We start from the raw sequence: 27,829 nt of genomic DNA on the forward strand, positions 1-27,829 counted from the left end.
GTAACCTATAATAACCGCACAGCACATTTACAACAAAAGTTTGAACTTTGTTGCAATGGAAAGATTGGTTACATCATAATCTCAAATCATTGCTATGGTTTCTCAGATTGCTCCACCTCCATCGTTATCGGAGCCCCTGAAGGAGCTCTTTAGACAGCAGGAGACAGTGAGGGGGAAGCTGAGACTGCAGCACAGCATAGAGAGGGTAAGAACACGGGCTCACTGTACCCTCCCTAATATCTACTTCTGAAGTCGCAGTGAGAAGGAGTGCTTTGAACAATCCTTTGATGAATGTTCAAAGCTGCTATGTAATAGAAATCCAAACTGCAATAGGCATTTCTCCAACCAAGCAATCGTTTTAAAAAATGTGACATTTCACATGAACCTTATCACTTTGCGTAAAGTAAAGTTAAAAGTCCAGTCTGTCTCCCCTCTCTCCAGTCTTATTGTATTGACTTTCTATATCTCTCCTTCCAGGAAAAGCTTATTGTCTCATGTGAGCAAGAAGTACTGCGGGTCCATTGCAGAGCGGCAAGGACGATAGCCAATCAGGCCGTCCCATTCAGTGCCTGCACAATGTTACTGGACTCTGAGGTGTACAACATGCCAACAGAGAGTCAGGTGCGTCTGTGGGTGGTTAAAAAGGTGGGCAAAAAGTTGACAGACAGGGCCATTAACACGGAATTTGTTTAGTCAGCTCTTCCAATTACTCTTAATATTTTATATACACTACCACTCAAAAGTTCGGGGTCACTTAGAAATGTCCTTGTTTTTGAAAGAAACGCTAATTTTTTGTCTGAAATAACATCAAATTGATCAGAAATACAGTGTAGACATCGTTAATGTTGTAAATGACTTGTAGCTGGAAATGGCAGATTTTTTTAAATGGAATATCAACATAGGCGTACAGAGAGAGGCCCATTATCAGCAACCGTCACTCCTGTGTTCCAATGGCACGTTGTGTTAGCTAATCCAAGTTGATCAATTTAAAAGGTTAATTAATCATTAGCAAACCTTTTTGCAATTATATTAGCACAGCTGAAACTGTTGTTCTGATTAAAGAAGCAATGACAAGAATATTGAATCGCAACATTCTTGAATTATTATTTTATCCTGTTTGGTCATTTAACAATGTCTACACTATATTTCTGATCAATTTGATGCTATTTTAATGGACAACAAATGTGCTTTTCTTTCAAAAACAAAGACATTTCTAAGTGACCCAGAACTTTTGAACGGTAGTGTACATATAAAAAATCAAATCTGACATTCTTGTCATCTTTAACTCAGGGTGATGAGAACAAGTCAGTGAGAGATCGCTTCAACGCTCGCCAGTTCATTTCCTGGATCCAAGACGTGGATGACAAATATGACCGCATGAAGGTAACGATATGACTGTACTTCATCTTTTACGGCACATTTGCTATGTGGTTGAAATGCGGGCTATCTGTGTATGGCAGTTGTATTTCTGCTGGTTCATAATGGCCTCTCTCTCTTCTCAGACGTGTCTGTTAATGCGGCAGCAGCATGAGGCAGCTGCCCTGAACGCGGTGCAGAGGATGGAGTGGCAACTGAAGGTGCAGGAGCTGGACCCTGCTGTACACAAGTCTCTGTGCGTCAACGAGGTCCCCTCCTTCTACGTGCCAATGGTTGACGTCAACGATGACTTTGTGCTGTTGCCCGCGTGACAGAAACATGCACTCGTTCACAGAGTTAGAGGTCAAATATCATCACTTATCAAAGAGACATCAAACAGAACGTATGGTAAGGGCTAGCCGGTTTGAACAGGAATAAAACCTATATATTATATAGAAAAAATTCAAAGAAAAAAAAACTTGCTAATGATTCTCTTCCATGAGAGGAGGAAGCATCTTTTTACCGGGGAAAAACACAACTTGCACTTTCATCCCTCAAGTTTTTATGCTTTTGTTCAGAATATAAAAAGCTAAACGGCTTTGCTTTGAAGCACCCAACACCACCTTCCTTTTAGGTGATGTTTGGACAGAGAATAGGGGATAAGATATAGAAATATTTTTCTGAATTTTTTGGTCCCCGTAAAATCAAACAACAAAGGAACGCTGGAGAGGAGCCCTCCCACCATTCTGGATCATCTCCTGGTGGATGAGAAGGAGGCACCACAGTGGACACAGAGCTCCAGGTGAGCTTTGAGAACGCAGCACATGGCCAGAAGGGCATGCATGCGCGATATGGTGGTGCAACAAGTAATATCTGCGGGACCTCCAGCCTCTTGCTGTTGAAAGGACAGGAGGGTCTGTGTGGACGCTGTCTCTCTGGTCGGGACCATAAGGCCACACTCAGTCAGAGAGCTTCAGTCCCCTCTGTCCACAGCCCACCACCACACCCGGTAGAACCAGCATCCTGCCCCGGAGCAGAGTACAGCCAAGGGTCCATAGTGTGTCGGGGGTTAATGTCGGAGGGGAAGAGGCGGCATCTTCCGCCTCATGGCCTGGGCAGAGGAGTGAGGGAGAGAATGGGGATGAACCGGAGCATCCCCACTAGAGTCTGGTCACCTGGTTCTGCATGCAGGAAGAACCAGTCTCTGACACTCTGCCAAGATAGGTAGAACACACATACCTGTTCACCTGCAACTATGACTGCAAATGGAAAAACAGGATAAAAGAATAATTCAAGAATGTTGCGATTCAAGACTAAACAGATGGTGGTTTAGAGGAGAATATTCTTCTTTTTGTCTTTCTTTACTTGGGCATTTAATTGTTTCTGAGGAAGTGACTTGAAACACTACAGAGCCAATATTAGTTTAATGGGAAAAAAGAAAACTGAAAAAAAATTGTATTCCGTAAATTATGTACAGTTTTTATATTCGTTAACCAATGTATTCTTGCTGCCTTCTAGATAATTTATTTTGCCACACATTACTGCACAGTTGTAAATAACGTATGTACTGTAACATCACTCAGTTAAGTGTAAAAAAATAAATGAATAAAAATGATCTTTGTATGTACAGTTCACTTTCGGGCAGCACTTTCCCCCTCATACCCATGGGCCAAAATGTGCACACGTTGTCAGTATTTGAAAGACTCCAGTGCACAGTTGTAACGTTCCCATCTATAGGTTTTGTCCAGGGCTGGTCAAAATAAGTTACCTGGGTTGGAATCCCCACAACATACATAGGTAATACAAAACCCCACCGTATTGAACAATGCCCAAACTAAGGGCCACAACTATAGTCCTCAGATGTAGCAAAATGGTTATAAAATTATTTAAAGAATAGAATAGTTATATTAGTCATTGCTTTATTACACAATTATATCTGAAAAAAATCTAAACCAAGAAAATGCCTTTTTACAGTGAATATTTTTATTTACTCAGTGTTTGGCAAGTCAAACAAGGGTACATCTGGATTGGTCAAGAAAGAAATGCCACTAACAAGCAAAACCATCACATTATTTTCTCATTCTGGATGGGATTTTATTTTTGTCTTTATTTTTTGAAATTTCATCTACCCATTTAATTGGACTTTAATTGTATGTTTGGGTCTTTAGGAATAATATTCATCATGACGTTGGAGAACTTTCAGGCCACAATCTGACAGCCAACTCAATATTTGAAATCCTTAACTTCCCTTTTTGAATGTCACTGTCATAGGCATCATTTACAGGTTAACTGTTTTTCAGGCCACATCAGATTGGCATTGTTGTTCCTGATCTCTACCGTATACCACCTAAAACTACTTACCTAAAGAAATGTTTAGAATCTTAATTTTTAGCAAAGCTGTTTATCCACAAGATACAGGCCACATTCCATATTGGTTTTAAAAATGAATTCTTGCTTTAATTATGGGATGTGTTCGCTTCCAAACTCCCTGGGTCCATACTTGCGAACATAAGATGTATTTTTGTAAGTAAAAATGTTTGTCTCAAAATGCACATCTGCCAATTCAAATCTTTGACGTAGTTGCATGTGATAAAATGCTCCATGTTAGCTGTTCCCATTACATAACCTGACACATTTAGCCCTATGCTAACCTGGCCCGAAGGCAGTGATTATGTCAGGTTACACATTCTGCATCAGCCAATTTCAAATCTTGACTTGGATGCAATTAGAACCCTTTTCCATGAGAGCATCCTTAACAGATGTCAACCGGTACCATCTGCTAATCAAAGTTTTAAAAACACACATGAAGTTTCAACTGTACCAATAGCTCAATGTAGTGAGCCTGGCTCCTGGTCATTTGCAACTGTCTGCCACTTCTCAGAATGGTGCTTGTTGAACCTCAAAGCCTTGAGGTGAGGGGAGTTTAACATATGGAATGGTTTTAAAATGGTCATACCGTGGATTATTTAGCTATTTGATTTAGAATTTTAGGACCCCACTAGGTATGATAAAATATTGAATTTGGGCTTTACTACTATGCTATAGAAACTAATTGAGTAACTGATTCGTAAATGGAAAAACAGACGGTGTAAAAAATAAAAGTCAATCATAAGGATTAAGGTTTTGAAGTATCTGTCTTATATCTGGGAGATCAGGAAAAGTGTATATATTTTTGGGGGTGACACATATTTAACCCCTTTTTTTGGCACAAAACTACCTCCATAATTCTACTTAAATTTGAATTACCGATACTGGGTTACATGTCCCGTGACAGTTGTGGGGGTTGTAGAGCAAAACTAAAACCCCATTTTGTTCTTAGTCTCATCTTCCCATAGTGTGGTCATATTAGTTTGTAGGCCAACCTTTTGGAAGCTACAGACATTTTCGTGAGAAGAATGATTTTCAAAATGTCTCTTGGTCTGACAAACAGCTCTGCCACTTTCCACAGCAGATACGGAAGGCCGACATGGGTGGATGTGGTGGATTGAGATGCATCCCATGCAAAACAACATATCTCAGATTTTTATTGGGATTTTTTTTAGGTTAATTAGATTTGTTGCACAGGTACGTCAATAGACTTAAGAATTTGAATGAAGTTTAGATCAAAGCTGAATCAATGTCTCGCAAGTTCACTTAATGATTCATTCGTATTCTACATAGGCCTAACATACCAAATATAATAGCATAGTATAACTTTACTGTTAGACCAGAATCACCACTTATTTTCTTATTTAGGCTACAACATTTTATATGCATTATAAAAATCATCCACATCATCACATATTAGTTATTTGAATCGAGCTTTGAGGACCACTAGTAAACTTTTTTTCCATTGCTTTATATATATTTCCACACAGGTTGGAATACAGATATGATCAAAATTATAATGCACTTTTAGTGTAAGAGCTGTTTGAAATATCAGCTGGTTTGGCTGGGTGTTTTTTTTAGGCTGCCTGGTGAATGTAAGTGTAATAGACCAATTTCAGGTGACGCATCCCTCCCATTAGGTTACTCCAATTAGGCCCCTCTGACCACTCCCAGACAGTCCTATCAAAGTTCTTGCTGGAGAAGCTATTTATTTTTGACAATCACAGTAGAGTACTTAATTGATACACAGATATTGAGAGAAAAATGTTGCCATTGGATCTTCAACAAAAAAGCTTGACATGAAGGGGCCTATAATTGCCTTAGCAACATATGACTCCTCGCTGCGATGGTAGTAGGGGTACATGACGGCTATTTGACAAGACCATAACGGTCTGACTTTTTTGGGCCAATGTACGATAAACTTAAATGACCCTTTTATATTTTTTTCCCCCTAAAAGCACATGGATGTGTGTGAAACGGATAAGCATAAACTTGTGATTTTGTCATATGTGCGAAAACATGCCTTTTGAATTTTGTCCAACGTTAGTAGCAGCATAGTCAAGGATGTGTCATGCAATATTGGGTTGCTATACTTTACAGACCAAGTTGAACAAATGTAAACCTTGAATTTGGAAGCTTAAAATATTCCTCTGTTGGCCAAGTTGATCTATATTAAGTAATGCCATTGGTTGGTGGATGTGAAGTCTGAGATCTTTGATAGGCTGATGTGGAATTTGTTACAGGAAATAATCACTGCCAACTGGTCAGGCTAGCATAGGGCTAAATGTGCCAGGTTATGTAATGTGCAACAGCTACCGTAGCCTTGTCAAATACAACTATGTCAGCGATTTGAATTGGCTGATGCATATTTTGAGACAGAGAAAGTTTAAACTCAAACTTTTTCTAATGTTTGCAAGTATGGACCCCCTCTATTTATCTAGTTTTGTACAGTAGTGGAGATAAGTTTACAGTATAAGGTGCTGCTCTTCGAATACTCAAAGGGTGGAGCCAAAGTAAAGATCATACTACTCTGTGGTCAATTGTTTCTTTGATTTTAAAAGAACTAGGTTTGACTTACATTACCATGAATGAGATTTTTTTAATTAGCCTTTTAATCAAATTCCTTTTTTGTTAGTCAATAATCCTTTTTATGACTAATCACTCTAAAAGCAAGTTTCATAATAGTTTATTCAGAACGATTTGGTGGATGGTGATATTAACAGGCAGGTAGTTTGTTTCACTTTAGCTTCTCAAGTGTACCAAGTGTAGGTATTTGTCAGGGGTATCAGGAAGTTTTAATGTTCCGTTTGATTCATATTCAGTAGGCCATCATACTTTGCTCTATTGTGTTGTTTACCATGCTAAGAGTAAAGCCTAGACAATTATGAACCAAAAAGCAGACTAAGTTAACTCGTACACAAAGGGGGGAAGAATGGTGCAAAAGTGATAGTTAAGAAAAAAATGTTTTTTATCCAATTGGAATATTGATTTGTGAGAATTGATTGTTTCCTTATTTTTGGTTGGTCCTGATTTAAAAAAAAGATTGAGTCTGTGATCTGCACATTCATCCTAATGACAATATGAAGTGACATTTTGTGACGTTATGTACACACTTTCAACATAGCTGTGTGTATGAGGTGTCTATTCAAGTGCAATGGGTGTTGCTACTCCAGTGTACGGGCAGTTGACTAGTTGTAGTCCTGGACATTTTGAAAGAGGAAAATCTAGTCATAAGGCAGTAAACGCATAAATAAATGTCATAGCACAGGTAGTCAGCGTCATGTAGACTTCAGCAGTTTGATTTAAGCCCTCAATTTTCTTTATTTGATTTAGTTTTTTAGGGCTTTTTCTGCGGGGGAGAGGGAGTTTTGTCAACAGAATCCTCTTGTGTTTTAGATCAGAGTGTGTTGTGTTGTCTTTTTCTCTTGGGTTTTTTCTTCTGTACGAAGCATAAAACACCAGTGGCATGTCAATCACTTCTTATGAGCAGAATGTATACCGTTACTACACCCCCACACCCTCAATATTGTTTACAAGACATCAAGTGTGTTTCGGTTTCGTCTCTCTCACCTTAACGGTTTGAGCCCTGCCTTGATTTCTTTATTTCATCATTTATTGAACCACAAAGGCTTGAAATTGTGATGGCTAATTAGTGTCAAATCTAACCTTGGAATTCAAAGCTTGCAGCAAACATACAGAGCAATAGTTTTATTAACCATTCAAATGATTTTTCATTCAAAAATGTTTATATATTTGGTTGATCAAGACAACATCCCCTGTGATTTTTGTTGAGACACCGGTGTCTCATACACACATCCAAATATTATTTCCAAGCCACACCAGTGAAGAATCATTTATATTAGGAAATGTACACCGGTCTCATTCCCTTCTCCCCCCTACTGTGAACCACTTGGCCATGCCCTAGATTACCCTGTGACCTCATCGGTCTGCAACAAGTTACCTCTACTGTGTCCATCTGAGTGTTCATTTAATATTTAACTGGACATACTGTTATTTTACATAATAGAATCACAATTTCAAGCCTTTTTCCCTTTATTGAACAAGACAGTAGCTGATTCATTAGAATGGGAAATGACTAATAAAGCATGGAGAACTACTCTTTAAATGGTGACAAATAACCTATTTATTATCTTTCTGACACCTGTGGTATGTTTCAGTTAAAGGTCTCCGCTGTGTAAATTTTCCTCCTGTAATGCGTTGGAGACATTGTACATAGTTGTAAATAAATATCCCAGGACGTTTTGCACCCTCCTCTTTGTACTAGTCTAAACTTGCGTAGAATGTGGGGTTCTAACAGCAACGAGACAGTGCGCTCGCTGCAGGTGATGTAACAACGTCACTTTTTTTTATTTGTACAATGTAGTTGAATTGTGTACATATTGTTGGAGCAGCTATGGGGGAAGGGGTTTGTTGATGCTATCGTCAGTGCTGTAAAAGATCCAGTACTTTCACCTCTAGCTGTGTTGATTTCCTGCAAAAACAAAGGCGAGAAAATTAAAAAGGACTAAACTGATAAGAAAAATTCTAAATTGTTATTTTCTACAGTTGCATGTACAGAGAGCGCGAGAACTGCTGTTGTTCCTCAGAGATTATGTTCGTAAATAAAATTTTGAAATATTACCTGTTTTCTGCTTTTACTTTGTCCTCATTCATACACTCTTAAATATGCTTTGTGTCATTCGGGAGATGGGCACATCTATTTTAGCACCATGCCAACACGCGCACACAGTTTCTGAGCCAAATGAGGAACTTTAACAACAGTTAATTTTTATTAATTAAGATTGGTTAGCACATTTATCACAGGCAAGTTAAGTTGATAGAATACCAATCAGTGTACACATGTGTAACACTTTACACCTATGTATACTTTATTTGTCAGGGACAATGTTCAACAAATCATCAGTCTGAGTATGAGAAGGGATGTGTTGCACCAGATTTAATTTACATTTGAATTTCATCCCTATATTTAATCCCTGGTTTGTCCCAAAGGCCCTCAAGGCAACATTCAGGCTTCTGTGGCACCAAAGTGGTCAACTGAAACCAATTAGAAAACTGTCTATACAGCGGTAGTGGAAACACTGGCTCTTATCTTTTGCTTGGCCAGCAGGAGGACGCCTGGAAAAGTGTGTGTTTAGCCTGACATTTAGATCTATGATCATGAGGGGTTTTGACTTTTGAGAAAAACTTAAAAGACCTGTGGGTATAACAGGCCTATTGTTTTGCCATGCAATATGACCAGTAGATGCCATTATATTTGTTGACACAGAAGCATTTATAGTAGGTTACTTATGAGCCAGATATGAAGAGGGTAACCATTTGAAATCATCCTCTAAATAAAGTTAAGAAATATGTCGATCTGTCAGTGCGAAATAGGCCTAGGCCACAGTGCGTACAAACACTGATCTACGAGCAGATAGACTTCCCACCAATGACACTTCGGTTACTCACCAACCTGCCCACTTGGCTTGAGTTGTGCTATCTCATCTAACCTATCCTGCCATGCCCAGCGGTGTGTGTGGATGTCCAACACTACTGACTAACAGCTGTCTCGGCATTGTCTCTAACAATGGACTTTGAAACGAAGATTTATACCAAAATCGGTGGATATGGACGATATAACAGAATTGTTTCCATATTCAGCTGTTTTCCGAATTTTGCTGTGATGCTGAATCTTTTTTGTGACGTTTTTTACACCCTGATTCCCGGGTCGTACCACTGTAAACCCGACCCGACCCTTTTACCTTCGGGTTTTCTTTTCAGTAATTATTCCAGACAAGGGTATCTCAATTTTGCCATACCGTGGGTGAATGGTTCTGGACTGAGTCACTGTAAACTTTACAAGTACCCTAGAAACGTCTCCAACTTCATAGACAGCATTCCAAAGGAGTTAGTGCCATGTACGAGAGGATGGGAGTACGACCAAGCTGCGGCGCTTCGGAGCAACTACGTGACAGAGGTAAACAAATATATACTTGGATTCGATGGTTTGTGGTTGTTTTAGGAGAGTTTGTGCTTTTGCCAGATTAGCAATCATTCGTGTGCTAGTGATGTTTTTATGACGACGCATTTACCTTACCTGATTTGGTTTACAAGTAGCCGCCTTTTCAGGCTAATGTGTAAATATCTTTGCCAAGCCCTGTCGAATGTTATTCATCCATTCAAAGTCGGCTACTCAAAGGACATTTGGGTTTAGCCTATTACTTCGGGGTTTGCAACTTTTTAATTCCCATTTGTGTTAATTGAGCTTGTCCCAGACAGACTGCTGGGGCTAGAGTTGGTCATCAATAGGCCAACTAGATAACGTCAATAGATGACACGGCACATGCCCTGTTAGTCCTACTCATTTGCTCAAGTCTGCTGTTGGTTAACATGCTTTAGAGTTTGTAACTCTAGGATACATGGTGTTTTGGTTATGTGCTGAATTTGATTACCAGATTTCAACAACAAAAAATCCTATTAGCACTATTTATCAGATCACATTAGTCTGTTAATTACATAACGAAACTGCTGTGCAGAGCCATGAAATATGGGTGAATGTGTGATTATGTGATGATAGCAGCACAACAGGAAATGCAGGGACAACCGTGTTTTTCCACCCTGATGGAGTTCCTGGGAAGATATGTCCTCAACAGAGCACATGAGAGGGGTCAGTCTAGGATGAGCATTCATCTTTCTGTACTGACCCTTAGCCATCTCATAACCAAGGAACACTCGAGTTCAACTGAATTTATTTGGCTCTAAGGGAACACTTTTCATATTTTTTACTACTAGGCCTATATTCTTATTTCAGACTAGCACAGTCAATGCCTCTCTAACGCTGTCCTGTTTTGCGTTTTGGGAAAAGTTAACTAAATGTTGACTTATTGCACATGGACAAACCTCACCAGCCCATTATAATATCAAAAAAGGGGCAGGCCCATCCCACTGCAAATACTGGAACGGGATCTTGGTAAACAGAAGTATCAGCAGTTACTCAAATGTTCAGACACAAGGCAAATACTGGTGTGTGTGTGTGAGAGAGAGTGTGTGTGTGCCGGCTGTACAGGAATTCAACAAGGCAGACAGTAGTCCTGATGTGGTGTATTTTCTCGCGCATGTTTACCTGGCAACCAGCCCCCCCCCCCCCCCCCCCCTGATTTTTAACGGGTGGGATGATAGCGACAGATCAAGAGATGAAGCAAGGAAAAGGAGAAAATGAGGGAGGAAGAAAGAAAGCGTTAGAGTAGGGTGAAGAATGGTGGAAGGCACTGGAAACCAAACAGTGCAGTGGCTCTAATGTGATAAACCTATCTATCACACAGCTGAATTCCTCCTCCTTCGCACAAGGATTTCCATTGCCCTCAAGTGTGTGTGTGTGTGTGTGTGTGTGTGCCACTGGCCTATAATTCTCACTTATATAATAATAAGGGATAATGGAGCTACAGTTTCAAACATTTTCCAAGCATGTTTATTAACAGTCCTTAAAAATAGGGTATGTTCAATCTGCCACCGGAATTTCTCTACCCTGGTAATGCAATCCTGGACCACGAAATAGGCCACCCATTATGTCATTATTTCAGTGGCTCCATTGACTTGGCTCTTTTACCTCATTCCTAACTATGTGGCAAAAGGGTCATTCCATGTTATTTCAGAAAGCCATGACACCCGCCATCTCAGATTGTTCTGAAATCATTTCTGTAGTTAGGAACAGATAAGATTAGCCTTCCTGAAACATTATTTTGTTGAAAATAATTTTATCTCTGAGAAATTAAGCTAATTGATTGCAACTAAATAGTTACTATATGAATCCTGTACATTTAAAATTGCCAATTTGCGTTAAATAAATTATATTTCAACAAATAATGTTTCAGGAATGCTAATCTATTTTAGAATTTTTTTTGTAAAAAAAAATACCCCTTTTTTCTCCCCAATTTCGTGTTATCCAATTGGTAGTTAGTCTTGTCCCATCGCCGCAACTCCCGTACAGACTCGGGAGAGGCGAAGGTCGAGAGCCATGCGTCCTCCGAAACACGACCCTGCCAAGCCGTACTGCTTCTTGACACTGCTCGCTTAACCCGGAAACCATCTGTACCAACACCGTACAGCACAAGGAGTAGCTAGAGCGTGATGGGCCAAGGACATTCCAGCTGGCCAAACCCTCCCCTAACCCGAACGACGCTAAGCCAATTGTGCGCCGCCTCATGGGTCTCCCGGTTGTGGCCGGCTGCAACACGGCCCGGGATCTAACCCGGATTGTGGCCTCTCACTTAGGAGGCCACTATCTTATCTTTTTCTAACTACAGAAACTATTTCAGAACAATCTGAGATGGTGGGTGTCAATCCTCTTTATTGTTCTTTTTGAGGTGGAATGACTCACCATCTCGCGCTCTCTCTCTCTCTCTCTGCTCCACAGTGGAACCTAGTGTGTGTTGACTACTGGAAGATTCCTCTACAGCACATCTGCTTCATGACAGGGTGGATTGTGGGATATGTCCTCCTGGGCACAGTGTGTGACTGGTAGCTACACTTCTGCATTTTGTGTGTGTGTGTGTGCGTGATATTTCTGTTGTATAATTGTAAACTACAATTGTATTAATTTCAATTGTATTAATTTCAACATGTTTATGTTATTGATGGTATTAGGCTGTTATGAATGTTTAATATGTGTGCATGGGAAGCTATGTGTCTCTAACTGTCTTTTCTATGTTCAGGTTGGGTCGTCGACAGGGCTTCCTGCTGTCTGTTTCTTTGTCCGGTCTGTTAGGAGTAGCTGTGTGTCTGTCCAACAGCCCTGTAGTGTTTCTGCTGCTACGCCTGTCTCAGGGCGCCATGTTGGCTGGGGTCTTCCTCTCCTCTTACCTCACCAGTAAGTACACTTGACTCACCCTACTAATACCGCTCACTCCTGAGTACACACTTAATGGGGCAGTTTAAATTAAATAAACATATCAGACAAAACACACATGACAAGAGACAACACTGCATAAAAAGATACCTAAGACAACACCGCATGGTAGCAGCACAACATGGGTACAAACATGATTGGGCACAGACAACAGCACAAAGGGCAAGAAGGTACAGGCAATAATGCATCACGCAAAGCAGAAACTGTCCATGATGGCAGGGGAAGCTGTACAGATAAGTCATCCAAAGGGCTTTGACTTTCCAAACACAGAAGAAAGCTAACACTATATGATGCCCCATCTCCTTATTAATTCAGCCACTTACGTAGATAACTAGCAAGTGTAAATTTGAGGGTTGCGTTAATGCAAAATACAAGCGTTTTTCACCCAGAAAATAAATATAAAACGCATAAGAAATATCTTGCTGTGTTTTTTTTGTAAACGCAGATCTAAAATGCTTCTTATTGTAATTTCTGCTCTGTATCAGACACATTTTGTGCTTCAGTTGCACTTTTCCACTCTGGGAATTCCCCAATGGGCATTCTATCAGCAGCCAGCGCTCTGACTGATGTGTAGCTGCTTTTCTCCTGTACTTTTCTCGGTGAAGTCGTCTACTTTTCTCTGGTAAAATGCAATATTAACTTCAAGCAACAACAAAAAAACGTGCTTTTTCATTGTAAGCTCATTCACTTGTGTGGCTGCCAGCCAAATAGCGTTGCGCACTTTCTGAATGTGTTGCACAAATGTATTTTCTGTGAAGGAAAACAGTAGTGGTTTAGTTAGTAGTTGCATGGCCCTGATCACTATTGAAGCAAAAAAAACTGTTGACTTTAAATATGAAACACGACCCCTGTCAATTCACAGCTAAACTCAACTGCTCCTGCTTTTCCCCGCTGTGCAATTTACAAACAAACACTTAACTGGCTCAACTGTTCTGGGGAACTGCGGTAAGCTTCGTAATGTGAAAGGTGAAATGAAGAACGCGGTCTGCTTTATTTCCGAAAGTATTGCAAAAGTTGACTGCAGGTATTTACTTAAAAAGCTACAAATGTAAATTTATTGAAAAACTTCGGTATTGACTGTATTAAAAAGGCCTCCTGTGGCTATTTCTAAATACCCCGGTATACGGTATACCCCTGTATACGGTATTTTGCCCAAGCCTAGGGCAGTTACTGGTATTGTTCTTACGTCAGCGCAGTGTATTTCTGTGAAATGTAATCACGTTTCCTCTTCAAAATGTAATATCATTTGTGAAATGGTCATGTGGATCATATTGTAGATTTCTGTATTCTGGACAGTTCAGGTGGGAGTTCTACATCCGACTTTGTTTAACTGAATTAAAGCAGTCGGCAAAATATATTTAAATATATTTAATAGCAGTTTTTATTACTTCTCACTCAGAAGTGTGTCAGTGGCTAACATCTGTTGGATAACTATAGACCAAACCCATATATCTAAAGCTCCCACACAAAGTGCTTCCCTTAGCGTTGTGTAGGGACAATGATCTATGGGAAGCCAGGACGAACTCATTCTCACAATTTCACTAATATCATCAAAATCAATCAATCCTAGCACATTTTTGGGTTCATTTGGTAGTTTTTATCTGATTTAAGTAGAAACATGTTTAAAAAATTATAAGTACCATGTAAACTCGACAAAAAAAGAAAGGTCCCTTTTTCAGGACCCTGTCTTTCAAAAATAATAATTAAAATCCAAATAACTTCACAGATCTTCATTTGTAAAGGGTTTAAACACTGTTTCCCATGCTTGTTCAATGAACCATAAACAATGAATGAACATGCACCTGTGGAACGGTCGTTAAGACACTAACAGCTTACAGGCGGTAGGCAATTAAGGTCACAGTTATGAACACTTAGGACACTAAAAAGGACTCTAAAAACCACCAAAAGAAAGATGCCCAGGGTCCCTGCTCATCTGTGTGAACGTGCCTTAGGCATGCTGCAAGGAGGCATGAGGACTGCAGATGTGGCCAGGGCAATAAATTGCAATGTCCGTACTGTGAGATTCCTAAGACAGCCCTACAGGGTGACAGGACGGACAGCTGATCATCCTCGCAGTGGCAGACCACGTGTAACAACCACCTGCACAGGATTGGTACATCCGAACATCACACCTGCGGGACAGGCCCCATTCTCTGCTGCCAATGACTGGAACGAACTGCAAAAATCACTGAAGCTGGAGAGTCATGTCTCCCTCACCAGCTGTCAGAGCAGCTCACTTATCACTGCACCTGTACATAGCCCATCGGTAAACAGCCAATTCAACTACCCCATCCCTATACTGTATTTATTTATTTATATTGCTCCTTTGCACCCCATTATCTCTACTTGCACATTCATCTTTTGCACATCTACCATTCCAGTGTTTAATTGCTATGTTGTAATTACATCACCACCATGGCCTATTTATTGCCTTTACCTCCCTTCTTACCTCATTTGCACTCACTGTACATAGACTTAGATTTTTTTCTACTGTATTATTGACTGTATGTTTGTATATTCCATGTGTAACTCTGTGTTGTTGTATGTGTCGAACTGCTGTGCTTTATCTTGGCCAGGTTGCAGTTGTAAATGAGAACTTGTTCTCAACTAGCCTACCTGGTTAAATAAAGGTGAAATAAATAATAATAAAATAAGGTTATGGATGGCAACAACAACTACCCGATTTACACCAGGAACGCACAATCCCTCCATCAGTACTCAGACTGTCTGCAATAGGCTGAGAGAGGCTGGACTGAGGGCTTGTAGGCCTGTTGTAAGGCAGGTCCTCACCAGACATCACCCGGCAACAACGTTGCCTATGGGCACAAACCCACCGTCGCTGGACCAGACAGGGCTAGCAAAAAGTGCTCTTCACTGAAGAGTCGCAGTTTTGTCTCACCAGGGGTGATGGTTGGATTCGCTTTTATTGTCTAAGGAATGAGCGTTACACCGAGGCCTGTACTCTGGAGCGGGATCGATTTGGAGGTGGAGGGTCAGTCATGGTCTGGGGCGGTGTATTCACAGCATCATAGAAATGAGCTTGTTGTCATTGCAGGAAATCTCAACGCTGTGCGTAACAGGGAAGACATCCTCCTCCCTCATGTGGTACCCTTCCTGCAGGCACATCCTGACATGACCCTCCAGCATGACAATGCCACCAGCCATACTGCTCGTTCTGTGCGTGATTTCCTGCAAGACAGGAATGTCAGTGTTCTGCCATGGCCAGCGAGAAGCCCGGATCTAAATCCCATTGCGTACGTCTGGGACCTGTTGGATCGGAGGGTGAGGACTAGGGCCGTTCCCCCCAGAAATGTCCAGGAACTTGCAGGTACCTTACTGTAAGAGTGGGGTAACATCTCACAGCAAGAACTGGCAAATCTGGTGCAGTCCAGGAGGAGGAGATGCACTGCAGTACTTTCTGCAGATGCTGATTGTTACTTTTGATTTTGACCCCCCTTTATTCAGGGACACATTATTCCATTTATGTTAGACACATGTCTGTGTAACTTGTTCAGTTTATGTCTCAGTTGTTGAATCTTGATATGTTCATACAAATATTTACACGTTAAGTTTGCTGAAAATAAACACAGTTGGCAGTGAGAGAACATTTCATTTTTTTGCTGAGTTTATATTACTAAAACATAAGTTGAGAAAAATACTGTTGCTGCTTCCTGTTGTCATGGTGTCAAAACACCAGTTTTAAATGTCCAAATTCATATCAATATGCTGAAATAAGTTCTGATGTTGAAGACAATAGATTTTTTTAAATGCTCCCTATATACACACGTCACTTGTATACTGAACAAAAATATAAATGCAACATGTAAAGTGTTGGTTTCATAAGCTGAAATGAAATTTCCCAGAAATCTTCCATAGCTACAAAAAGCTTACTTCTCTAAAATTGTGTGCACAAATTTGTTTACATCCCTGTTAGTGAGCATTTATCCTATGCCAAGATAATCCATCCACCTGACAGATGTGGCATATCAAGAAGCTGATTAAATAGCATGTGCACATTGTGCTGGGGACAATAAAAGGAAACTCTAAAATGTCACACAACACAATGTTACAGATATCTCTAGTTTTAAGGGAGAGTGCAATTGGCATGCTGACTGCAGGAATGTCCACCAGAGCTCTTGCCAAATGCTCACCTTCGATGGCCACTGTCATGCTGGAGAAGTGTGCTCTTCACGGATGAATCCCGGTTTCAACTGTACGGGGTAGATGGCAGACTGAGTGTATGGCGTTGCTTGTGCGAGCGATTTGCTGATGTCAACTTTGAACAGAGTGCCCCATGGTGGCGGTGGGGTTATGGTATGGGCAGGCATAAGCTACGTATAAGGAATGCAATTGCATTTTATCGATGGCAATTTGAATGCACAGAGGTACTGTGACGAGATTTTGAGGCCCATTGTCGTGCCATTCACCCGCCTCCATCACCTCCTGTTTCAGCATGATAATGCATGGCCCCATGTCGCAAGAATCTGTACACAATGCCTGGAAGCTGAAAATGTTCCACATGGCTTGCATACTCACCAGACATGTCACATGTTGAGCATGTTTGGAATGCTCTGGATCAACATGTGTGAGAGCTTGTTCCAGTTCCTGCCAATATCCAGCAACTTCACAGAGTCATTGAAGAGGAGTGGGACAACATTCCACAGGGCACAATCAACAGCCTGATCAACTCCATGCAAAGGAGATGTCGCGTTGCATGAGGCAAATGATGGTCACACCAGATATTGATCCATGCCCCTACTTTTAAAAAAATTATTTGGGTATCTGTAACCAAAAGATGCATATCTGTATTCTCATGTGAAATCCATAGAATAGGGCCTAATTATTATTATTTTTGACAGATTTCCTTATATTAACTGTAACTCAGTAAAATATTTGAAGTTGCGTTTATATTTTTGTTCATTGTATTTTGCTAAATTAGTACCTTAACTGCTCACCTATCAACAGTTACCAAACGGTCACTCCAGACTGAAATTGATTAGCTTGTTCTACTTTAATCAATAGCGCACACAGATTAATCAATCACGTCAATATTGCATAGAAGTCAATGGAACTGAGACAATTCGCTGCCACTACATGTCATTTGCACTCTTCTAAAAGTACTGCAAAGCTACTGGTAATATACCAAAGTTACAGGAATCTTCAGTCATTTTGGTAATCTATCGTAACTCTGGTCATTTATACTTGGATAACTGTATTCATATATAGTTTACCTTTTTTGTGTGTCAATATTGTCCATATGGTTAAAGAGAAAATAGTCTGATGAAAAAGTATCTAATCAACAATGGCATTATTTTCAATTAACTCTGCAACTCTTCCAACTATTGACTTTTTTCTCAACTGTTACCAGTTTCACGTCAACACATTGAGAACAAATACATACGTTGTAAAAATAAAAAAAAGAGGCTGTGTGGCATTCCCCCATACTTCCCATAGCAACCTGGTCTCATAGACTCGACATAACATAGTATAAGTAAATCGGAGACACACAAATTAGTATGTTATGTTTGGTATGGTTACATAAGACAGAAGGCAAACAAAAGCAGTGTGGATGGGTGGACTGGGCATATAACGTGAACGCCTAACATCTACCAACCCGAAGATTGTGGGTTTGAATCTCATCAATGACAACTTTTGATTTTAACATTTTCTACTACTTTCTATTTTTTAAGCTACTTTGCAACTTAGCATGTTAGCTAACCCTTCCCCTAACCTAACTCCTAACCTTAACTCCAAACCCAGCTAAAGTTAATTACCTAGCTAACATTAGCTACAACAAATTGGAATTCGTAACATATTGTACGAATTGCAATTCGTAACATATCGTACGAAATGGATGATGGATAGCCACAAATGAATAAATACCATACGAAACGTGCCATACTATTTGGAATGTCCCAGATTTATGTTTGTTACTTCCAGGTTAACCATAGCCCTCTATTGCTGCTATGGGGGTTAGAAAGTCCTTACCTTATGTCCCATGATCCCACACCAATCCCTAGCCTCTGGATTCCTCACTTGGGGGTTTCCCTCTGTTGCCAATAAACATTAAGGATCACTGGAGGGAAAAGTGATTGGGGGATGTTTAAGGGATAGGGGAGGGTGACAGGTTAGGGGTTGACTGTGTCGGGGTGGTGGTCGCATACCCGGGTCACCGGGTGCCATCTTGTTGCACTGCTGTCTTATTAGGGTTCAAAGGGCACGTCGGATGGGACGTTAAACGGGTGTCCTGACTCTCTGAGGCGATTAAAGATCCCATGGCACTTATCGTAAGAGTAGGGGTGTTAACCCCGGTGTCCTGGCTAAATTCCCAATCTGGCCCTCAAACCATCACGGTCACCAAATAATCCCCAGTTTACAATTGGCTCATTCATCCCCCTCCTCTCCCCTGTAACTATTCCCCAGGTCGTTGCTGCAAATGAGAACGTGTTCTCAGTCAACGTACCTGGTAAAATAACGGATAAATAAACAGTCTGGAGCCAAGCTGAGCATTACTCATTCACTGACTCTCTCCTTCCCCCTTTACACCCCCTCCCTCTCTCAGAGATGGCTTGAGTGTGAGGTAACTCAAGGCTCTCTGGGCTAGACCATCCCTAGACCAAGAGTCGTTCCATTGTTAGGGGGTTTGGGGTTTTCTTGCTGTAACCTTCCTGTGATTGTGAGCTAATTGTGTGAAATGGTGTGTTCTTTGCTGAGTGAAAGTGGTCAAGCAGTGCTCCATGTGTTTTTAAGACCATTCTGTGTGTGGGAGTAATGGTGCTAGATACAGCCTGAGAGGGAGGCCCACCGCAGTCTGTCTTTAACACACCCACACACACATTTGCTCTTCTTACATTCCTCTAAGGTCACTGGTTAAATTGAGGTTTTAGGCTGTATTCTGGAGGACTGCCTCTCAGTGATCTACTGCCAGAGAGTTCTTCAAAGGGGGAGTGGGGGAACAATAGCAGGACAGAACATAGTGGAAGAAAATGTGTATTTTTTTCCTTTGTTTTCTCTGTGAGGGGTTTTGAAGGAGAAGAACTAGGGCATTGGAATTTAGGTCAAAGTAGAGAGGAATTTCACACCACACAAATGGTCACAAATAGTTTTATGGTCAGTCAGGCTACTATTTGCATTTTCTTTCTCTCTTTCCTCTATCTCCTTCCTTCATCCTCTCTCCATCTCCCTTTGTGTGTTCTCCAGGACTGGAGCTGTGTGACCCTCCCCATCGTCTCATGGTTGAAATGGTCAGTGGTTTCTTTGCCGTTGTGGCAGAGCTCTTGTTGCCAGGGCTGGCGGTGCTCTGTCGTGATTGGCCAGTTCTTCAAGCAGTGGCAACCTTGCCACTGCTCCTGTTGCTCTCCTATTGGTGGTGAGTCTGTCATAAGCACTTTTTGTGTAAACCCGGTATAGTGCAAGGGGGGGCAAAGTATGGCCCACCGGGTACTTCAATTCAGCCCGCGAGACAATTATTATTATTATTTTTTCAATTGTTGTTTTTTGTGTTTTTTTTCTCATAAATTTTGTGATATTGTCATGAGAATTTACCAATTCAATTAAGTTACCCTTAGTCTGTTATATCAGGATTTGTAAGATACTGATAGAAAAGGAAACAGACAGAGGCCCAGTCTACCAAAGTTAAATGTTTATTCACGGGAACGTTCTGAAGTCAAGAATACAAATCAATTCATTTTATACTGACTTCTCACGCCCACACATACACACACACATACACACATACACACAAACATACGCACACACATACACACAAACATACGCACACACATACACACAAACATACGCACAAACATATGCACACACATACACACAAACATACGCACACACAAACATACGCACACACATACACACAAACATACGCACAAACATACGCACACACATACACACAAACATACGCACACACATACACACAAACATACGCACAAACATACGCACACACATACACACAAACATACGCACAAACATACGCACACACATACGCACAAACATACGCACAAACATACGCACACACATACACACAAACATACGCACAAACATACGCACACACATACACACAAACATACGCACACACAAACATACGCACACACATACACACAAACATACGCACACACAAACATACGCACACACATACGCACAAACATACGCACACACATACGCACACACATACGCACACACATACACACAAACATACGCACACACAAACATACGCACACACATACGCACACACATACACACAAACATACGCATACGCACACACAAACATACGCACACACATACGCACACACATACGCACCCACATACACACAAACATACGCACACACATACACACAAACATACGCACACACATACGCACAAACATACGCACAAACATACGCACAAACATATGCACACAAACATACGCACAAACATACGCACAAACATACGCACACACATACACACAAACATACGCACACACATACACACAAACATACGCACACACATACGCACAAACATACGCACAAACATACATACACACAAACATACGCACAAACATACGCACAAACATACGCACACACATACACACAAACATACGCACACACATACACACAAACATACGCACACACATACACACAAACATACGCACACACATACACACAAACATACGCACACACAAACATACGCACACAAACATACGCACACACAAACATACGCACACACATACACACATGTCCTGCTACGCACACACTGTCTGTCTCACTACCCAGCCGACAGAGATAGTGACTTTGTCCTTGAGACGTACTCCCCGTCCTCTCACAAATCTCTAGTCAGGTCGGCACCAAGCTCAGACAGTCTGTGTTTAGAATACCATAAAGGTATATTGTTTCACCCTAATTCTGACTAGGACTACACATTTATTGATTATGATTTCATACATTATAATCAATACAATACAATGATATGTTTCAGGGCGGAATATTCTAATCATTCAATTAACAGACAATTCTCACCTATCAGATATCCAATTGGTAGTTAGTCTTGTCCCATCGCTGCAACTCCCGTACGGACTCGGAAGAGGCGAAAGTCGAGAGCGTGTCCTCCGAAACACAACCCAGCCAAACAGCACTGCTTCTTGACACAATGCCACTTAACGCGTAAACCAGCCGCACCAATGTGTCGGAGGAAACACCGTGGACACCTGGTTACCGTGTCAGCGTGCATTCGCCCGGCCTGCCACAGGAGTTACTCGAGCGGAAATCTTGAATCTTGGCCTACCAGACCCTCCCCTAACCCGGACGGCGCTGGGCCAATTGTGCGCCGCCTCATGGGTCTCCCAGTCACGGCAAGCTGTGACACAGCCTGGGATCGAACCTGGGTCTGTAATGACGCCTCAAGCACTGTGATGCAGTCCCTTAGACAGCTGCGCAACTATGGAGGCCCCCGCAAATTGACTTGAACAAACAATTGGTCCCCCCAAAAAATGTGGCCGATGTGGCCCTCGAACCAAAAAGTTTGCCCACCCCTGGTATAGTGTATATTGTTTATGTCATGGGACAGCACGTCTAAAGGCATGGATAGAGAAAGAGGGATGTGTGTTATATTATTATGCATTTTTGTGGAAGGACAGGAAGTAGAGAGAGTGTCATGGATGGAGAAAGAGACGTGTGTTTTTATTTTCCTGTTTTCTCGTATCCCCCTCAGTTGTCCATCAGTGTTTCCAGAGTCACCCCGCTGGCTTCTGGCCACAGGTCAGATCCACCAGGCTAAGAGGTGTCTCCAGATCTTCTCCACCAGAAACAGAGTCTATCTCAGGGAGGACATCTACCCTGCTGAGAACCTGCTCTCAGGTATCATCATCCCCCACCCTATCCTGACCCTTTTAGCTGGTCTGTGTCAATGAATAATGTCTGCTGCCTTTGGTAGTGTAATCGGTTGCGGCGAAATCCTGCACGGAGCCTTTACCGTGTGTTGCCACTTTTAAGAGCGCATCAGCAAGTCAGGAAGGAGGAAATGAAAATGACTCTTCCGCTCTGTGAGAGCTGTCGGTTGACGCGGTAGTTTTGACTGTGTGTGTCTCTTTGCAGAAGTCTTGTTTATTTTCAGCGTGCTTAGTTCGTAAAGTGTTTAAATCGATCGCCGGTGTTACCGCTCAATGTCGTGTTTTGAATCTGTTGGGACAGCTCTTGTCATTGATCGCATGGATTAGTATCAACATTGTTGCGAAGCGTTGACAAATAAACCAACAAACCAGACTGGCAGATGAGTGCAACTGAAAGCCTGGAGTTTATAGCTAAGACATAGCCCTCTCTCGCTCTAGTGCTTCACACTGGAGCTGATTCTTTTTTTTGTTTTGCGCTGTACGCCATAGTATGTTCAGTACTGCTGGCCTAATATTGCTTTCAGGACATATTTGTGACAGTGGTGTTCAACAGAGTGTGCAGTTGAGATGTTTTATTATATGGGATTATTGATTGAACTAGATTTATATTGGTTCCTATGGTTTTCTGTCCTTAGAGACTTAGGTACTTTTTTTTGTTTTGTCTATACCCACACAATTTCATACACCCATTCACTCTTCATTCTGGGAACTAACACAGAGTATTGCAAATCATTTGTTGATGACTGGGTTCTCTATAGTCGGTTACCTATGAGTCGCTCTAATCCTTATTATTATTATTGGTTGGGTTACCCCTGTGGTGTGCCAGTGGAGAGAGAGGATACCTGGCAAACAGGCTTTACTCTAGGCAGCCACTTCTGCCTGTGTGTGTGTGTGTGTGTGGTAGCTGTACTCTCTCTATCCTATTCTCTTCCTTTCAGCAGGTTTAATACCTGCCTGGCACCCAAACCAAAAATCTTTATCTTAACCTTGTAGCTGCATTGTTAGAGAGGTAAACTAATGCTTTGGGCGATACATCCAAACGCCCAGGTTTCCCCATATGTTAGGTTATTGGTTTTCACTTATACACAATCAGCACAGCAACACCTAACAGACAACCCATCCAGTCCACTCATAGCATTCCCTCATATCCAATATTAGTGAACTTTGTTTGAGGTACACGTAGCATTGGACATTTCTGAGATGGTTCAGAAGTGTGCCTGGTTACCTGTGCCAGCTAGACAACTGAGCTCTTTCACAGGCACAGCCTTTCACAGGCAGCCAGTCACTTAATGAGTGAGAGCATCCAACACCTGTGGTAGTCACGATAAGAGCTCTTTGTTTGTTGGACATTTCAATGCGACCGTAGTGTACTAAATCACGAACTGGAATTACCTTAGTCCAAATCAAGACCCATGACATTTTATATTTTGGTAATTTATCAGATGCTCTTATCCAGAGTGACTTACAGGAGCAATCAGGGTTAAGTGCCTTGCTCAAGGACACACCGGCAGATTTTCCAACTAGTCGGCACAGGGATTCGAACCAGAGACCTTTCGGTTACTGGCCCAACGCTCTTAACTTCTAGTCCGACTGAATGGTTCCATTTATTGTGATTTAATCGTAGGCACTGGTTCTGAGGAGAGAGATTCCCTATGGAATGTGGGTTATATGTTTGTACCGAGTGAACAGCGTTTGGGTCAAGTGCCCTTTGGCTTTGGTATTGGCAGTGTGAATGCAGGCTCATATCTCTCCTCTCCCTCCCTCCCTCCCTCTCCTTTTCTTCTCGGTAGAGATCGATGCGGAGTACCCAGATGATACCCAGCCTTGCTACCACTCAGTCCTGGAGTTGCATTCCACCCGAGTGATCTGGAGGAACTGCCTCATCCTTAGCTTTACTATGTGAGTTAGGAGCTAACACAGCTTGTATGACATTCTATATGACTCCCCCCACTGAACAATACAGCCACGAGGAATGGTAATGTTACCATTTACCGCAGCTGCTTTTAACAGTACAGTTTGGACAGAGTAACTTTCATGTTTTGGGCCAAGGACCTCACCTTTCCGAACTCTCCTCCTTCTCCAGGTTCATAGGCACAGGCATCCAGTACTGTTTCATCAGGAACCTTCACAGCTACTCCCACAACTTCTACTTTAGTTACTTCCTGCGTGTGCTGACTGGAGCTCTGGGATGTATCTTCCTCTGCCTGTCCGTCAACCTCTTTGGTCGCCGTGGTATCCTGCTTCTGTCTGCCATTATCACCGGCCTGTCCTCGCTGCTGCTGCTGGCCCTCACACAGTGTAGGTTTAACCTGCTTTATTTCTATGATGATGATACTACGTTGCTTTACTATTTCTATACACACATTTTCTTTAAGTGCACCAATACAGGGTCTCATACGGTCTTCTCTCCCCTGTACATGGTTCATTAGTAACTCTTCTCCTCATACAGTAGCCATAGGTTTGCCACAATGACCTCATTCATAATGATGTCACTGTTATGATTCTGATTGGCCATTAGATTTTTTTCAGTTTTTTTCAGGTCAATTTTCTTTTAAGTTGCCTGTTTCCTAGTTTGCCTAGTTTAGTGAGTCATCAGAAAGACGTGTCCTTGTCCTTCTCTAGATCTTTGTGGAGTGCTGGTGTTGGTGCTGTCTGTGCTGGGGCTCCTCTTCTCCCAGGCCCTGGCCATGCTCAGTGCATTCTTCGCCAGTGAGGTCATGCCCACCGTAGTCCGGTGAGTATTATGTCTACTCTCAGAATGCTGGGTCAGGTGCCCTTGACAATGTTAGTGAGCTCTATATCTCTCCTGACCCTCTCTCTCCCTCTGCCTCAGTGGTGGTTGTCTGGGGCTGGTGCTTGCCTCTGGCTGTATGGGGATGGCTGCCTCCTCTGTGATGGAGCTCCAGAACAACAGGGGTTTCTTCCTCCACCACGTCATCTTCGCCTCCTTCGCCGTCCTCTCGGTGCTGTCCATCATGCTGCTGCCGGAGAGCAAGCGCAAGCCGCTACCCGACTCCCTGAAGGATGGAGAGGGCCAGCGACGGCCCCCTCTCTTCCTGTCCCGTGAAGACACCCTGCCCCTGCTCTATACCCGGTGTGGAGCCTCCGAGTACAACCCTGATAACTACTCCCGCCTGGTCACCGCCACCAGGAAGATGCTCATCGAAGACAATTTACCCTATAAGATCGTTGTGCCCTCCCAGTCCCCACTGATGCCTTCCAACAGCGCTGTGCACTGAATACTGGAGGAAGAGGCACTAAGAGAGGACTTATCTTAGCAGCCTCTAACTACCATCACCCATCCTCCTCTCCCACAGAGAGACCTCACCTCAAACCCACTGGATATCTCTCCCTGGTATCATCCTGGGCTAGCTGCCTGGTTCCCTTTCACCAGACTGAGACGGTGTGATCCAGACTCGTATCGCTCTGAACGACGGGTCTTCTTGGATATTTTGAAGGGGAGGAGAGTTGGAGATGTGTGTATCTACTGTGTCTGTCTTTTTTGTTGTTGTGCCAAGTGTTTAAAACAATACAACAAAAACTATCTGTGTGTGTGTGTGCTTGCACAGCCTCTGCTGAAAGACTGTGCTAGTCCTTTGTTTTTGTACTGATGGAGATCTGCTGTTTCTAAGACTGTGTTAACGCCCTCTCTTCTCCAGGCTGTGCAGCATGGGAGCTATGGCTTTATTAACCACTAAGGCTCACTTGAGAAGCGTTGCTTGTCCACTTAACTGGTGACTCATGCTTTTCAGTGCTGCTGTCTTGTGCCTGTGACTGCAAAGAGAAAGAGCAGGGTCCTGACTGTTACTTAATCTGACTCATTGGTGAATCAACGAGGGGACCTCACAGATAGAAGTCAGTTTGGCTCAAACTGGAATGTATTGTAGCCAATTGTTTGATTTTAATATTAATATAATATGACCTAAGCAGTGAAAGGTCATTCCATCCTGTCCACTTGTTGGACGTGTTTTAAGAACATGAGATGTTGTCACATGATGATTTGCACCAGGAACAAAGTTGTTAAAATGATTGAAATATGACCTTTACTCTGAGTCATTATAACCTTTCAAATGGGACTTTACCTCATTGTGCTTAGTTGTATCACGTCCATCTCTCTGCCTTAAACGGTGAACTTTCCTGTTCAAAGAAGGCAGTTGCTAGGACATGATACTTAATGTTCTATAAGTAATTTAATTAAATACATTTTTATCAACTATTGAACCACATTTCACTGCTCTTTTTGGTATTTGACTGTGGTTTGAGGTGTTGCCCTTCTTGGCCTGGCTGTGGAACTGTTTTACGTTATTGTTGGATAGGATGTTTACACTCTAACTCATTCGCTCTTCCTTTTTCATCCCCCTCTCTTTTGCTTGCATGGGAACATAGTCCCTTGTACAGTAAGTTTATTAGGAAAAAATGTAAATGCAGCTGCTCAACTTTTCCCCACAGCGGACAATATTCTGTCCTTCTAAAAATACTTATATTAAATTACATGTACAAAGTATTATATTATTTTCAGCTATGAATAACTTGACTGACTCTCGAAAGTTCACATTGAGTAATCTGGAAGCTGAGGCCATACAATGTTTATCTACTGTTTGCCCCTCTTCGCATGTCTCATAGAAAAACAAATAGAATAACAGTGACCTCAAGCATCAAGTAAAGAGATGCACAACTTCCTTTCAGATTATGGTAAACGAACAGACCCGGTCAGGACATTTTCAACAATGCTATTCTGCTTTTGACATCAATGGGGTCTTAACGAGGTCACTGGGTGTTGGAACTAAGGTTGCTATAGTATTTTTCTGAAGCTGATCCACTTCTATTTTTAACTTTGATTTGCTTGCTCGCCTCACTTTTCAAAAATGAAATCCGTTAAACAGTAAGTTTGAATGGCCCAAAACTGAAAATGTTTAGAGTTCTGCCCTGTGCTTCACATGTCTGATACAATGCTTACCACAAGATGGTGGTGTTCTCTTATAAATGTATTGAATGTACGAAACCATCTGTCTTTCAACTTTGTGTTATGTTTTATCAACAAAGTCAGATTTTTGTATTTTGAAGAATTGGAAACGTATTTCAGTGTAAATAAAATAAGATGGCTTGGAGTAAGTCCAAACACACCATTACCAAGTTCACGATGTCTGTTTGTACAGCGTTCTCAAAATGATGGAGCCAGATGGGATCATAGACACTGTTTTGTTGAGTGAAACACCATTCTAACCTGCCCTTGAGTTTTTGTTTTGTGTATGTCAAAATGAAGTAAATTGTGCTCAATGGACAGTGTTCCGTGACTCTAGGGCTGTATAAGAACAGGGAAAGGGAGACCG

General features: G+C 41.8%; 2 protein-coding genes across 5 annotated transcripts in view; both read left to right on the forward strand.

Annotated features, from left to right (window-relative positions):
- LOC109886640 (ankyrin repeat domain-containing protein 11) overlaps positions 1 to 8,364 on the forward strand; it is a 145,653-nt gene extending 137,289 nt beyond the window's left edge. For 3 of the 4 annotated variants that reach the window (XM_020478280.2, XM_020478272.2, XM_020478286.2), the window contains 4 exons: positions 107 to 205; positions 478 to 645; positions 1,291 to 1,383; positions 1,503 to 8,364. In XM_020478280.2, coding sequence (XP_020333869.2) covers positions 107 to 205; positions 478 to 645; positions 1,291 to 1,383; positions 1,503 to 1,688 — 546 coding nt within the window. In that variant the 3' untranslated portion in view covers positions 1,689 to 8,364. The remainder of the gene's footprint in view (positions 1 to 106; positions 206 to 477; positions 646 to 1,290; positions 1,384 to 1,502) is intronic. The other variant, XM_020478292.2, reaches the window with a different exon arrangement.
- Positions 8,365 to 9,208: 844 nt separating this feature from the next.
- On the forward strand, positions 9,209 to 27,635 carry LOC109886671 (putative solute carrier family 22 member 31). The gene is made up of 9 exons (XM_020478297.2): positions 9,209 to 9,700; positions 12,137 to 12,240; positions 12,435 to 12,589; positions 19,829 to 19,997; positions 22,322 to 22,467; positions 24,290 to 24,398; positions 24,583 to 24,797; positions 25,122 to 25,233; positions 25,333 to 27,635. The coding sequence occupies exons 1-9, from the start codon at positions 9,311 to 9,313 to the stop codon at positions 25,736 to 25,738; spliced, it is 1,806 nt and encodes a 601-aa protein (XP_020333886.1). The 5' UTR covers positions 9,209 to 9,310; the 3' UTR covers positions 25,739 to 27,635.
- The last annotated feature ends 194 nt before the right edge of the window (positions 27,636 to 27,829 follow it).

Source organism: Oncorhynchus kisutch, linkage group LG3 (assembly GCF_002021735.2).
Source record: "Oncorhynchus kisutch isolate 150728-3 linkage group LG3, Okis_V2, whole genome shotgun sequence".
NCBI classification, from domain to species: domain Eukaryota; kingdom Metazoa; phylum Chordata; class Actinopteri; order Salmoniformes; family Salmonidae; genus Oncorhynchus; species Oncorhynchus kisutch.